The sequence below is a fragment of the Lithobates pipiens genome, unplaced genomic scaffold, assembly GCF_037356315.1.
Source record: "Lithobates pipiens isolate NorthernLeopardFrog02 unplaced genomic scaffold, aLitPip1_a1.2 Scaffold_8, whole genome shotgun sequence".
Lineage (NCBI taxonomy): Eukaryota > Metazoa > Chordata > Amphibia > Anura > Ranidae > Lithobates > Lithobates pipiens.
In genome coordinates this window covers 109186798-109201256 of record NW_027507903.1, presented here as the reverse complement: position 1 = coordinate 109201256, position 14459 = coordinate 109186798, and the positions used below count along the sequence as shown (strand labels likewise).

The window sequence follows — 14459 nt, the reverse complement described above, 5'->3', positions numbered from 1 at the left end:
TTGCAACACAGCCAAAACTCGTCCTTCAACGATCTCCCCCCGCTGTTTGCATATCTTTCAATTCTGTCCGTCAAATGGTATCTGCCATTGAAAAATCCCCCCTACATTGTGTGCATGAGCTATGGTGACCTCACGCCAGCTAATCGGGAAAATTGGCTGGCGTGACCTGCCGTACTGTGCATGCGTGGGCACTTTTTGACGGAGGGCACTATTCGATAGAACATGGGCAGCGCTGATCATGTGGAAGTTTTCCAGCAGGCTGGTTGTACAGAAGTCAGTAGATCAACATCTGTACAATCAGTCCGTCCAAACATGGATCGAAATTTGACCAGTTCCTGACGAATTGGCCAAACTTTGATCCATCCATGTATGGCCGGCTTTGGTTATAGCTCTTCTAAAACCACCATGACTGCAAACTTTTATTTGCCTTGAGGAGACTTATTATAAAAACTGGTAAAAAGGGAATGAACTGCCGTTTTGATGGTAATTTTGAGATAACTTTTTGTTTAATTAAAGCGGGGTTCCACCGCCATTTTTTGGGGGGGGGGGGGATTGCAAGAAGTACGTTTTTTATAAAAAAAAAATTTTTTTACTTTTTCAAATGCTCCTGCTGCCGTTTTTCTGTATTCTAAACACTTTATAAAAACGTGACGTTTTCCATTTTGTCTGTGGGCATGTGTCTTCCGGGACACTGTGCTGCTGATGTCCCAGCATGCATCGCCCGTTTAATCGCCGATCTCGCGCATGCGCAGATGAAACCACTCGAGCGCTGACAACAACTCAGGTTGCCATCGCAACGGGCGGCGTCTTAGGAAGTCCTGCCCCGTTGTGATGGCAACTATTCCTTCCTCGCACGAGAACTCAAGCCTGGGCGCCGCACAGACTCCTGGGAAATTGAAAAAATGATCCCATGAGACAGTGCGGCCAACAGGAAGCGCAGACTTGCCGCTGAAGCCCCGCCCATATTCGCAGCCGCTCCGCCCTCTATCCGGAATCTCCAGGACCAGGAAATTTAAAAAATGAAAAAGACAGAAGATGACAGCAGCAAGGTAAGGGGGATATCCTGCAGTTACATAACAAAATAATCCTAAGGGCATAGGAGTAGTAATTCGGGTGGAGCTCCGCTTTAAACAAAAGAAACAATAGAAGTCTTGCACAATGTAACTAGACGTCTACCTTAGAAAATGGCAATAGACCAGGTAACCACAAATGTTTCAACAGCCGACATTTGTGTGTATGTAAACATCCGTCCTAGTTTAACCACTTCCCGACCAGCGCACGACGATGTACGTCGACAGAATGGCACGGGCAGGCATATTGGCGTACATGTACGTCCAATATTCGTTGCCGCCGTGCCATCGGGAGCGGGCCGCCGGCGGCGCGCTCCCGCGCTGGTCGGGACCCCCGTGAGTCTGGTCGCGGGACCCGTGGACTCGATCGCCGCGGGCATCCCCGCGATCGTCTCACGGAGCGGCCGAATGGAGGAAATGCTGTATAAACAACATTTTTCCATTCTGCCTAGCAACTAGTGACGCTGATCTCTGCTCCATGTGATTGGAGCAGAGATCAGTGTACACTAAATGAAAGCCCAACCCCCCCACAGTTAGTAACACACCCCTAGGAACACTTAACCCCTACACTGCCACCCACTGGTTAACCCTTTCACTGCCAGTGTCATTTACACAGAAATCACTGCATTTATATAGCAGTGATTACTGTATAAATGACAATGGTCCCAAAAATGTGTCAAAAATGTCCGATGGGTCCCCCACAATGTCGCAGTCACAATAAAAATCGCTGATCGCCGCCATTACTAGTAAAAAAAAATAATAAAAAATTATTAATAAAAATGCTATAAAACTATCCCTATTTTGTAAACGCTATAACTTTTGCGCAAACCAATCAATAATCGCTTATTGTGATTTTTTTTTTTTTTTTTTTTTTTTTTTTTTTTTTTACCAAAAATATGTAGAAGAATACGTATTGGCCTAAACTGAGGGAAAAAAATGTTTTTTTATATATTTTTGGGGGATATTTATTATTACAAAAAGTAAAAAATAATGCGTTTTTTTCAAAATTATCGCTCTATTTTTGTTTATAGCGCAAAAAATAAAAACCGCAGGGGTGATCAAATACCACCAAAAGAAAGCTCTATTTGTGGGGAAAAAAAGGACGTTAATTTTGTTTGGGAGCCACGTCGCACGACCGCGCAATTGTCAGTTAAAGCGAAGCAGTGCCGAATCGCAAAAAGTGGTCTGGTCTTTGACCAGCAAATTGGTCCGGTCTGAAAGTGGTTAATCATTTACCTGTTTATGTAATCTCATATTGTCACAGAATACTTGTCACCGTCACGTGACTGTGACAGTCAATCGGAGGTTAGTGCAGTTTGTTTATTTATATTTTTTTGGTACAAGACTTTTAACGGTCCTCTTTTCTGCATAGAACTTTTGGTATCTCCTGATTGAGGAGATAACCTTTTCGGTTTCAAATTCTAATAGAAAAGTCACATTCTGGTGTAGAAATGGTTAAAGACCCATTTGGAATTTAGGGGTAAACAAAATAATGGGGTTGATTTCCTAAAACTGGAGAGTGGTGCAGCTTTGCAAAGATAATCAGCTTCCAGTTTTGTTTTTTATTTTATTTTTTTAAAGCTTAATTGAACAAGCTGAAGTTTTTTAAAGTGTTACTAAACCCAGGACCCTGCCTTCATTATAATCTGCTCTCCCACAGAACATGGAAATGCAATTGTTTTAGTAAATATAAAGAGCTAAATACAGTTTTCTCGTCATCAGTATATAGCAGTCTTGTGATTTCTATCAGTTCCTGGGGGAGCTTGTAGGAGGAGTTTTCATACTGCACTGAGCTGTCTCATGAGGCTGCAGGACCCCTGGCCCTCTGTTTGGACAGTGCTGATTGGCCCTGCAATGATCACACACACACTCTCCCAGAAAAGAAAAAAAAAAAAAACCTCTCTAGCAATACACACCAAACTGAGTATGTGCAGCCTGACTCCAAAAGCTTGGTTTTATCCGGACTTGTCCAGAGGGACAGTGCGGGGGGGGATCTGTGCATATAAGATCAAGCAGCCTTTTTACACAATGCAGAGGATTAACCCCTTAGGTTCCACAGTGAGTATAACCAGGGTGCTTTACTGCATATGCAGACTTCTTTTACTGTTGTGGGTCTAGTTACGCTTTAAGGCAGGTATACAGTGTGCTTTGTCCTATGTTCCTATGTGCTTTCTAAGCCTAGCTATGATGTAGACATAGGGCTGCACATAATTAGAGGGCCCCTCGCTCAGCTCTTTTGTATTCTAACTCTATGTCCACTTGGATGGTGGGGCTTGAACCTGGACTCTAGGCGCCATTCATCTTCGGCTATTTTTGGAATCTGATGGGGGACAGTATTTATCTGACAGGACACCGGCAGCGTATACACCTACTGTACATGGTGAGTTGGCTGTTTTGATAGAACAATGGTTAAGCGGTAAAGTTGTCGCCGCCTTCGGAGGCGGCCATGTTGTTGGTTAGTGATGGGCAGACTAACGATGCCCACTCATTATATTGTCTAGTGTGGTATATATGCTACCAGTGTTCAGTAAAAAAAATTAATAAATAAAAACGGGTAAGTCGTCAATCTGCAATTACTGCTGCTGGAGACAAACCAGAAGTGACGTAATTGGAGAGTTTGACAAGTTGTTTTCTTTTTTTTTTTTTTTTTTTTTTTTTTTTTTTTGACAGAACACCATCCAATGATTGATCGCCGGCACCCAATGATTGGCTCTGTCATTCATAAAAGTGAGCTCTGTGATGTAAACACAAAGCTCTGAATAGTGACATTCGACTGTTTATTTTTTATTTATTTTTATTCCCTGCAAAGGGAAAAAGACAGCAAGATTTAGTAGTAAAAGCAACACATAAGATGCACATTACACATTGTAAGGCACCTATTAACCCCTTCATCACCCCTAGATGTTCACCTTTTCCTAGCCAGTGTCGCTGTATTAGTGTCACTATTGATGTCCGAGTCAGTTAGTGTGCCCGCCATACTATCACAGTCTCCCTGTAAGTCGCTGATCACCACCATTACTAGTATAAAAAAATTCCATGATCTATACCAGACGCTATAACTTTCACGGAAGCCTAATAACATATACTTATTGAGATTTTTTTTTTTTTTTATAAAAAATTATTGGATATGGTTTAATAGCAGAAAACGTATGTATGTATATGTGTGTGTGTATGTGTGTGTGTGTGTGTGTGTATATATATATATATATATGTATGTATGTATGTATGTATGTATGTATGTATGTATGTATGTATGTATGTATGTATGTATGTATGTGTGTGTGTATGTATGTGTGTGTGTGTATGTATGTATGTATGTATGTGTGTATGTGTGTGTGTGTATATATATAATATAAAAATAATTTTTTTTTTTTTGTTTTCAAAATTGTCCATCTCATTTTCGTTCGGCGGGGAAAAAATGAAAATGCTCTATTTGTGTAACAATAAACCCCCCACAAATGTAATTTTCATACAGTGTTGCATGAAAAGCATAGCGCTCTGGTCATGAAGGGGGTTAAATCTTCTCAAGGACAAGTGGTTACCGTAATAAAAAACACAGCTTCCAATGAATGGCTGAGCTATGTTCAACCCAACTCCGTTGTTTTCTGGGAATAGGGCAAAAAGTTCCTGTGCCGCTGCCGAAACACAATGCTGTATACTGTATATAGCTGATGCTGCATACGGCTTGCACAGCCCTGACAGCGGGTGCATTTCTTAGTAATAGAAATAGTTTGTTTTGACCCAGCTTGGCTTTTGCACCCTGTATTTCATCGTGCGGGAAACCACAACACGTTTTTCAGAGCATGGGGGTGCTATTAAGAGTTAATAGCACCCCATGCATGTTTTCTTTAAAGCACCACATTGTGTGTGTGTGTGTGTGTGTGTGTGTGTGTGTCTGCGGGATGCATGCGATTTTACACACATACCCACGCAGATGTGAACCTAGCCTTACATGAATGCTCATACTCTTTTGTAGGCCATTCTACGACCACTCATCTAGTAAAGAAATGGTTTGAGTTTTGTAAAATTGTAAAACATTTTTTTAAAAATTTTAGTAGATTTTCTGTAATGAAATATACAGTATAGAACTCTTAATTATTGAATATGAATTAAAACTAATGGGATTTTACTATGATTGTGCTTCTGGTGCCATGCAACTTGGCCCTGGATCATGTTTTTTTATTTTTATTTTCTACAACCTGTACAGGTTTGTGTCTTGTGTGTTCAGTGTGGCTTTGTCTAAAGTATTACCAGTGCTTCTCCCTTACAAGTCACTGGATCACGTCTGAGTCATCACCGGAGGAACCTGTTAAAGATGGGTGTGCCCACTTCATAGGTCACATTCTTCTGCCGTAGAAAGTTCCAACCTACTGACCAATAATGCCACACCGTATCAAGAGAATCCATGACTTCAGGCTCGTTTACACCACAATCCCCGATGTTCAGTGTGCAGTTCTGCATGCTCCTTTACATGCATTTGAAATGCATTTCCAGCGTGTTTGTGGTGCTTTTTTTTTTTTTTTTTTTGGCATTATTTATTCGTCTATCCTTCCTTCCTTCCCCCCTTTTTTTATTTTTTTTTTTTTTTTTTTTTTTTTAATGCACATGTAAACATATTTTTAGTAAATGAGCTCAAAGTTTGACAGTTGACAGACTTTTGTATAACTTATTTCTCATTAAACAATAGCGGTTACTCTGCCACAGTCACATGTATCAATGCTGAAATCATGCTTCCAGGTACAGGAAATGCACAAGCCTATTGTGAGTAAGGCTTAATGTACAGGGGATGCTGAGCCAACCTCCTCTGAATGATTTTTTTTATTTATTTTTTGACAGCTTGAAACTGGCGTTTAAAAACACCCGTCTAGTCACGTTTTAGCGGCATTTTGCCGCGTTCGCGTCTAGGAGCGTTTATTTAAGATAACATCATAAAACCCTCCCAAAGCCCATTCAATAAGACCAGAGTGAGTAGCAGCAGTGTACTTCTCCTCAATTTCAGTGTTTTTACTATAGATCCCATAATGAGCATATGGGAGGAAATGCTCCTGACGTTGCTGTTGATGAGGCTGGAAAGACGTTGGAAATTGCGTGCGAGGACCAGAGTTCGACGCTACTGGACTCGTCCATTGATTGCGCAGCACATGTCTGTAGGATATTTTTCCAACATGTATGTACAGCTGCTTAGTTTATTTTATATTTCTATCTATCTATTACACACACATAAATTGGGGTAGGCAGAACACTTTGGAGGTGGGTCAGCCACACCTCTTTACCATTGACCTCTGGGGGCCGCCTGCTGACCTTTAGACCCCTTTCACACCAGGGCGTTTTGCAGGCGCTATAGCGTTAGAAATAGCGCCTGCAAAACGCCCTAAAGAAGCTGCACCATTGTGTGTAGTGTGAAAGCCCCGAGGGCTTTCACACTACAGCGGTGCGCTGGCAGGACGTCAGAAAAAAGTCCTGCCAGCAGCTTCTTTGGAGCGGTGAAGGAGTGGTGTGTTTACCGCTCCTCCACCGCTGCTGCCCATTGAAATCAATGGGGCAGCACTGTAATGCCGCCGGCAAAACGCCGCTATTGCGGCGTATTGCCGGCGGTTTTAACCCTTTCGCGGCCGCTAGCGGGGGGTAAAAGCGCCCCGCTAGCGGCCGAAATGCACTGCAAATCCGGCGGTAAAACGCCGCTAAAAATAGCGGCGTTTTACCGCCGACGCAAGGTGCGTTGTGGTGTGAAAGGGGTCAAAAGCTTTTGGAGGAGGTCCCTATTCCAATTCCTGAGTCCTAACCTTATCTTCAAGGGGAAACCCTAACCTTGTTCTTTTGTTCTTCAGGGGGAAACCCTAACCTTAACCTGAGAGTCATGTTGTTGGGGGGGGGGGGGGCTGAGTAAACATTGGTATGAAATGCCTGCTGAAGTTGCAACTTAGAAAATGTCAGACTGGGTAAAGACACTGATTACATAAGTTAGAACTTGGATGAAGGGTGGGTGTCCAAGATAACAGGTTGGGGTGAGGGGAAGAGACAGTCCTGTGAATCATTGTCAAAGCTACCTAGAATTTAACATGAGGGGAAAATGCAATTAAATTTCCTGCAACTATGTTTGATCAAGTCGGGGGTCAAGCTCAATGGTGGGGGTCATCTGGTTCAAATCTAACATATAGGTCAAATTCCAATTCTACTTTGGATAACAGCAATACTAGTTTGGATTGGATCATGGGCTCATTAGGGGTATATATGGGCTATGAAGCATTGCAAGCAATTACAAGTTTATTTTTTTTTGTTTTTTTGTCATTTGCTATCCATTTTTAAGATTTGTAATGTAAAAAAAAAGGCACCTTTTTTAAAAATGCTTCTAAACGAGCATGCGCCTAAACACTGGTACCGCGTTTTAGCCTCATTTGGCATTTGAAACGTCGGAAACTTCAGTGTCTGAACTTTTTTTTTTTTTTTTTTTTTTTTTTTTTTATGCCTTCAAAGAAAAGCCTATAAATGCAACTGCCTAAAAAAACGACATTAAACAAACCTGTGTGGGCAGCTGAAAAAAGCATCCAACTGCCTCTGAACATCAGTTTTTAGCAGCAGCAGTGTACATGAGGCCTAATGCCGCGTACACACAATCAGATTGTCTGGCGTACTTAGTCCGCCGAAACACATTTCAGCAGACAATTCGATCGTGTGTGGGCTTCAGCTGACTTTTCCAGCGTGAAGTCCGGCGGACTAAAAGTATTTTTGCACTCCAATCTTCCCAACGGACTTGGGTTTCAGCGGACAATACGTTCGTCATATGCTAGTACGGCGGACTAAGAATGACGCATGCTCAGAAGCAAGTACGAAAAAAGGAAGCTTGGCTACTGGCTATTGAACTTCCTTTTTCTAGTCCCGTCGTACGTGCTGTACGTCATCACGCAAGCGAACGTCGGACTTTCTGTGTGTCCGTGTGTGGCCAAGTCCGTTCGGTAGAAAGTCCACCAGACTATCCGCCGGATTGTATGTCGGACTAAGTACGCCAGACAATTTGATCGTGTGTACGCGGCATTAGGCTTCATGTACACGGGACGTTTTTACAACCGCCCCTTGAGCGATTTAACTTGACATATAGTAACCTACGTTTAAAACGTCCATTTTGCCGCATTTACATGCCGCGCTTAACGGCGTTTGGCCGCGCTTGCGTTTTAGAAGCATTTAGTCACGTTTTTGGCACCGTGGAACTCTGCGTCTAAACCCTTTTTTTTTTTTTTTGCTTTCGAAGAAATGCTATTAAACGCAACGGAGTTCGGGGGCAGTTGAAAAAAGTGTCCAACTGCCTCTGAATGTACGTTTAGCAGCGTCCCGTGTACATGGGGCCTTAAAGTGGTTCTAAAGGTGTGGGGCCCACATGCAAACTGTTTGTCCATTTTTTTCATCCATCCATTGACAGATGAAAAACGGACATCAATGCATCTCTATGGGAAAATGGATGATCATCCATTTACATCTGCATCTGTTTTATTTTACAGATCAAAGCCCTATTTTTGTTCCGTTAAATGGATCGGACGAAAAATGGAGCATACGTGTAAACATACATAGGTTTTTGCATGAAAAAATGCCTCTGGGACTCTAGTGGTTAAGGACTAGAGGATGCAAAAAATGGATATAAACTGTATTTGTTTTTTTTCTTTGAAAAAGTGTGGCTGAACTGATGAAAAGAACAGTCCGCATGTATGAAAGGAGCCTATTTGTGTTTTTTTTTTTTTTTCATCCTAAAGAAACACACACACACACACACACACACACACACACACACACACACACACACACACACACACACTCCTATCTCCTCCAATGATCGAGCTCTGTCTCATCTGCAGCACCCCGCTCTCTCATCCTGGGATCACAGGAGACGGAGGGAGCCATAGGCTGTCAGTAAAATCCTGTAAGGAGGGAGCGAGGGTGTAGCTAAGCTGCACAGTGTGTGTCTATGGATGCACACAGCCCAGCTCAGAAGTGCACCCACACAGGTGCCCCCTTAGTACACGGCCAGCAGAGAGAAGAGGAGCAGCAGGCAGTGCCAGAAGGGGACTCCAGAAGAGGAGGTAAGGGACTGCTCTATGCAATACCATAGCACAGAGCAGGTAAGTATAACCTCTTTTATATTGCATAAAACAAATTTGCCTTTTAGCATCACTTTATTATCCATATTTAATTGTTTTAGAGGGTATCACCACCTTCCTAAGAAGAAAAATAAATAAATAAAAATCAATCTTTCCTCCCCCGCTGTTGCTCTCCCGTGTGCACCCATCTGCTTTTGTGTAACATTGTCCGGCGCCCACTGTTGCCAGTGTGCATCTTTCTATACTTTGAAACATCCATACACAGCCCTGGAAGCCATATAGAAGTGTAATTTGTGCAATTGCTCCCCACCATTATTTAGGCAGTCATGTGACAGCACTGACCAATGAGAGTCTCTTTTCTGAGACAAAAGACACTCATTGGTAAGTTCTGTCACAAATTCCTAAAAGCAGGCAATGCAAAGTGTCCACACAAACTGTTTGTCCCCCTCCGAAATCTTCTCCAGAGCGCTCAGGAGCCCCAGAATCTGGGTATATGCTGTATGCAGGTTCCTACTTACAGGGAAAATTGCGGGTACAATTCATGCTTTGTTTGAAGGCAGTTAAAGCAAGTGGATTGCAATTTGGGAATCAGGTGGGGTCTTTGCCACTCCATCGCCTTGCTCCTTGACTTTGTATATGGTGCTTGCCCAGATTCACACTGGGCATGTATATCTCTGCAAGGAAACATAATAAATCCTTTTTCCTGTGTTTCTTTTTCAGGATCCCTCAGTGACGCAGATTACTGCCAACAGCCATGGAGGTATTGAAGAGTTTAACCCTTTCACCGAAAGTTCACGGTTGGTGAGTAGGAGTAATACTGAACAACTTACGATATCAACAAGAGTGATATAACATTATCAAGTTCTAGTTTTGATGCACTTGTAAAAGGTAAAATGGTAAAAATATGTCCTTCCTTCTTCCTCCTTCTTCCTTTTTTTTTTTTTTTTTCTTTTTTCTTCTTTCTTTTTCTTCTTTCTTTTTCTTCTTTCTTTCTTTTTCCTCCTTCTTCTCCTTCTTCTGGTGTCAACTAGCACTTAAATACTTGCACATTCAGGTACCTGTATTATTTAACAAAACTCTTCATGGAGACTTCCAAAACCACTAGTTCCTTTCTTTTTAATGAAGTTCACTTTTCAGCGGGCACAGTATATCCCATCAGACCTCGCTCCTCTGTTGCAGTTTACCCCAGCTATTTTTAAAGAGGAATTCCAGACATGCTGTATTTTTACATAGTTTCATTTATCTGTCTTGCATCAATGTAACCGTGTATATACCATACCTGGCTAACGCCACTGGAAGCTGGAAATCGCTGAATTAGGCACTGCTACTCCAGCGATCTCCACTTCTGTGTCCTGTGCTGAGCAGCTGACTTACTGAATTGTGAACACAGGATGCTGGCCACTCAGAACGCGCATCATTCAGCGAATACTTTTCATTTTCTGAACGCATTCCAAATATTCTCTGATTGGACGAGGTGGAGAGGTCGGGCAGTGATTTCACTCTTTCCATCTGGAGTATGTTATATCCATTGTTACGTTGGTCCAAGCTGAATCAATGTAACTATGTATAAAATATCCATACCTGGAATTTATTCTTTAAGATAATCTTTTAAGGCTGGCCACACATTAATCATTTTTATTTCCTTTTGATCAGCAGGTTGAATGAAAAAAAAAAAGATCAGATACCCACATTCACACATCTGACATGGTTGGGGGCCTCACTCCCGCTGTGCTATTGTGTTCTGACAGTGGGGAGACTGACAGGCTGGTTGTGCAGAAGTCAATCGGTAGAAAGAGAGTAATGCTGGCCATAGATGGATTGAAATTCCATCGGTTCAGCAGGGACTGGCTAAATTTGGATCCATGTGTTGGTGTCCCTGTTTGACAAAAGTTCATTGTTAAATCATCTTCTGTCAAACGGGAATGTTGGGAACATTTTTGCCACTCTAAAGCTGATCCGTGTATTGTGACATTGTGTGTCTTCTAACTGAACCAAATCCTTTTTGTTTGTGTTTCACGTACTTCCCTTCCAGACACTGCAGCTCACAGTGGAAGAGTTTCAGCAACAGAGACAGTGCTGTCAATGCAGAAATCAGTGGGCAGGACCAGGTGTGGTCAGGTGCGGATTGACAAGCTACAGTCTAGTGCAAGGGTAGGCGACGTTAAAGAGATGAGATCTACCTGAACAACATGGTAGAAGTCAAAGATCACCGGGCACAGTGTTGCCTCCTCACACCTGATTTAAGCCTCTAATTGCTGTACTACCATGTTATAATCGCATGCATTGCACGGCAACAATGGATTAAATCGGGTGGTGATGAGGCAACATATTGCCTCCACGCCACCTGTCAAACACACTCTGATCGCTTTTTGGAGGAGCAGCAGTGCCTCCTACACTTGTGAATGAGCCCTTAGTTGCATTTGGCAGCAGGACCCTTGGGGCTCATTCACACCTAAAGTTGGGGGGGGGTGGTAAAACCCTGCGGTTGAGTCGTGAAGCTGCCTCGTTCACTTGAATGAGTCATACGTGGCAGGTGCTACACCCACCAACCATTATGACAAGGACACTTTCTCTGAAGTTGGTGCGGGGGTGGTAAAAACCCATCTTAACTATGGGTTTTACCACCCCCAATCTTCAAATGTAAATGAACCCACTGTAAGACCCCTTTTACACTGAAGGTGCTTTACAGGTGTTTTGGCGCTAAAAATGGCACCTGTAAACTGCCTCCCCAGTGGGAAAGCCTGAGTGCTTTCCCAATGGGGTGATGCGTTTGCAGGACAGAAAAAAAAAGTCCTGCAAGCATCGTCTTTGGGGTGGTGCGGGATCGGTGTATGCACTGCTCCTAAACTGCCCCTGCCATTGAAATCAATGGGCAGCATTGCCAAAGCGATTTGGCAGCGGCGATTTTTGGGCGCTTTTAACCTCTTGTTAACCCCTTCTTTGGGGTTCAAAGTGCCCCCCTCCCACCCGCACAGCACCTGTAAAACGATCAGCGCTTTTCCTCTAGTGCGGAGTGGTCTTCCGTGTGAAAGGGGTCTAAGGCTGCTTTCACATTGATGTGCTGCACAGTGCATCTGCAACTCTCCTATGTTATCTGCACTTTGCAATAGACTTTGATTATATCCTGCAGGTGTGGTTTACTTTCTGAAAGCAAACCTAAACTCCTGGGTTCAGAAAGTGCACCAAACCCGCAAGATATAATAGACGTCTATGGCTAAACCTGCAGGAAAGCTGCAGGTACACCGCAGCACATCAGTGTGAAAGCAGCCCTATATGATTATTACTTCACACTGACTGGAAGATCTCTTCTTTCCTGCTACTGGCACCACTCTGTAGACCACCAGCTGGGATGAGAGATGGAGTGCAGTTGGTATCACTCCACATGGGACAGGAGCCAGCACTACAGAGGAGACATCAGCTTATGCGGCTCTTGCTACCTACTACAGCTCCAACTTTACAAGCAGTCCCTCTGCATTGCACACTGTTTGATACTATGGCATAGGTGTGTGCTGGGTGTGCCTGGGCACACCCTAATCACCCTGTGCACAATAGCCTTATCTCTCAGTGTGCTGGTAGAGAGATGGGAAAGATCTCCCTCTGGCTCTGCCATAAGAGAAGTACTTCCACACCTCTTTTACTGTGCTGGTGGGGAGATGAGAAGAATCTTGGACTGACTCTGATATATCAATCTATCCCACTCAAATACACACACACGTTTTGCGCTTTGGCGTATATACACACCTACGCACTCTGGGAGGCGGGTCGCAAGCTCAGACCGCGATCTACCAGTCACCTGGCCGCAATCTACAGGTTGCTGACCCCCCATTCTAGTAAATAATCGGTGGTAATACTAATCGCCACACCCCCTGCAACATCTTTTCATACTACTGTAATTCAAGCAGGCACAGTCTACGTTAGAGTGGCAATGGTGCTGTGAAGTCAAGAGCAGTGCAGCATTGTTACCACACCATCACATGAAGCTGCATGATATGGACTTCACTGGCAGGATAGTTCAGATGAATTGTATAATTATGTGCTGCATCACACTTTATTACTGGGGCTCCTCTTTAGGCCACATACCTTTTTTGTATAGATAAACCTGCACATTTATGATGAAGGTGAACCTGTCCTTTTCTATGCAGGGTGTGTTTTTTTTTTTTTTTTTTATTTGCTCTCTGTAAACCAACAGAACAAATGGGAGGCAAAGAAAGCTATGCTTGGCTAGAGAGGACTGCAATTAAATTAGCTGTAGGAGCACAGCCAAGGCCTACATGGGTGCTCAACCTGTGGCCCTCCAGCTGTTGTGGAACTACAAGTTCCATGAGGCATTGCTATGCTGTCAGTTAAAAGTATGACTCCCAAAGGAAAAAGGAATGATGGGACTTGTAGTTCTGCAACAGCTGGAGGGCCACAGGCTGAGCACCCATGGCCCAAGATCACTGAGTTAAGGCCAGATACTCAGATTCTTGCCCAGTTGTTGCTTCTGTTCAAGGAACATTAATCTCCTTATCGTTGGTTCTGTTTTATACATTTTCTGGTGCTAAGGGTTCTGTTCTTAAAAATGAACTAAAGGAGGTGAGAAATGTTACTGGATTTTATTTCTATCCCTTCTATCTCTTCCACTCGTGTTGCTGTTCTGTTTTCAAGCAGCGAGTTCATCTAAGTATACAGGGTTTCCTGTTTCCTGTGGTCGTTTTTTTTTTTTTTTATCTAATTGGGTATAAAAGAATCACATGCCATTTTTCATCAGAGTAGTGCTGAAAATGTTTTGGTTCTATGATGAGCAGCACTGATATTTATCTTTACAATGTATTGTGATGGCAGAAAAGAGTATGTCCGCAGAAAAGCTGTGCTTGAAAAAGCAGCTCCAGGCCACATATACAATGTCATGGAAGGAAAGTGTTTGTCTTCAGCAGAGAAAGTTGTAGTAAAGGCTAAAGCCCCATACACACTATTAGATTTTCTGTAGAATTTTGTCTTCAGATTTACCAAAACCATGTAGTAGAAGGACCTGCCTGATTGCATAAAAATTTAAACTCCTACAATACAATGATCACTGCTGGTGGCTTTAGCAGTGATCAGGTGAAAAAAAAGACAGGTTGGTTGTTCTAAAGTCAATCGCTGGATCAACTTCAATACAACCATAGAGGGATCCAGCCAGCTTAAGGTGGTTGTAAGCCCTTTCTTCTAAAAAAATAAATAAACATGCCTATACTTACCTGCTCTGTGCAATGGTTTCACACAGGGCAGCCCCGATCCTCTTCTGGGGTGCCCTGCCAGCGCTACAAGCCCCTCCTCTTCA

General features: G+C 43.1%; 1 protein-coding gene across 1 annotated transcript in view; it reads left to right on the top strand.

Moving 5' to 3' along the window:
* SCAMP2 (secretory carrier membrane protein 2) overlaps positions 1-14459 on the top strand; it is a 57085-nt gene that overhangs the window by 16340 nt on the left and 26286 nt on the right. The window contains exon 2 of the mRNA XM_077468735.1: positions 9878-9958. Coding sequence (XP_077324861.1) covers positions 9878-9958 — 81 coding nt within the window. The remainder of the gene's footprint in view (positions 1-9877; positions 9959-14459) is intronic.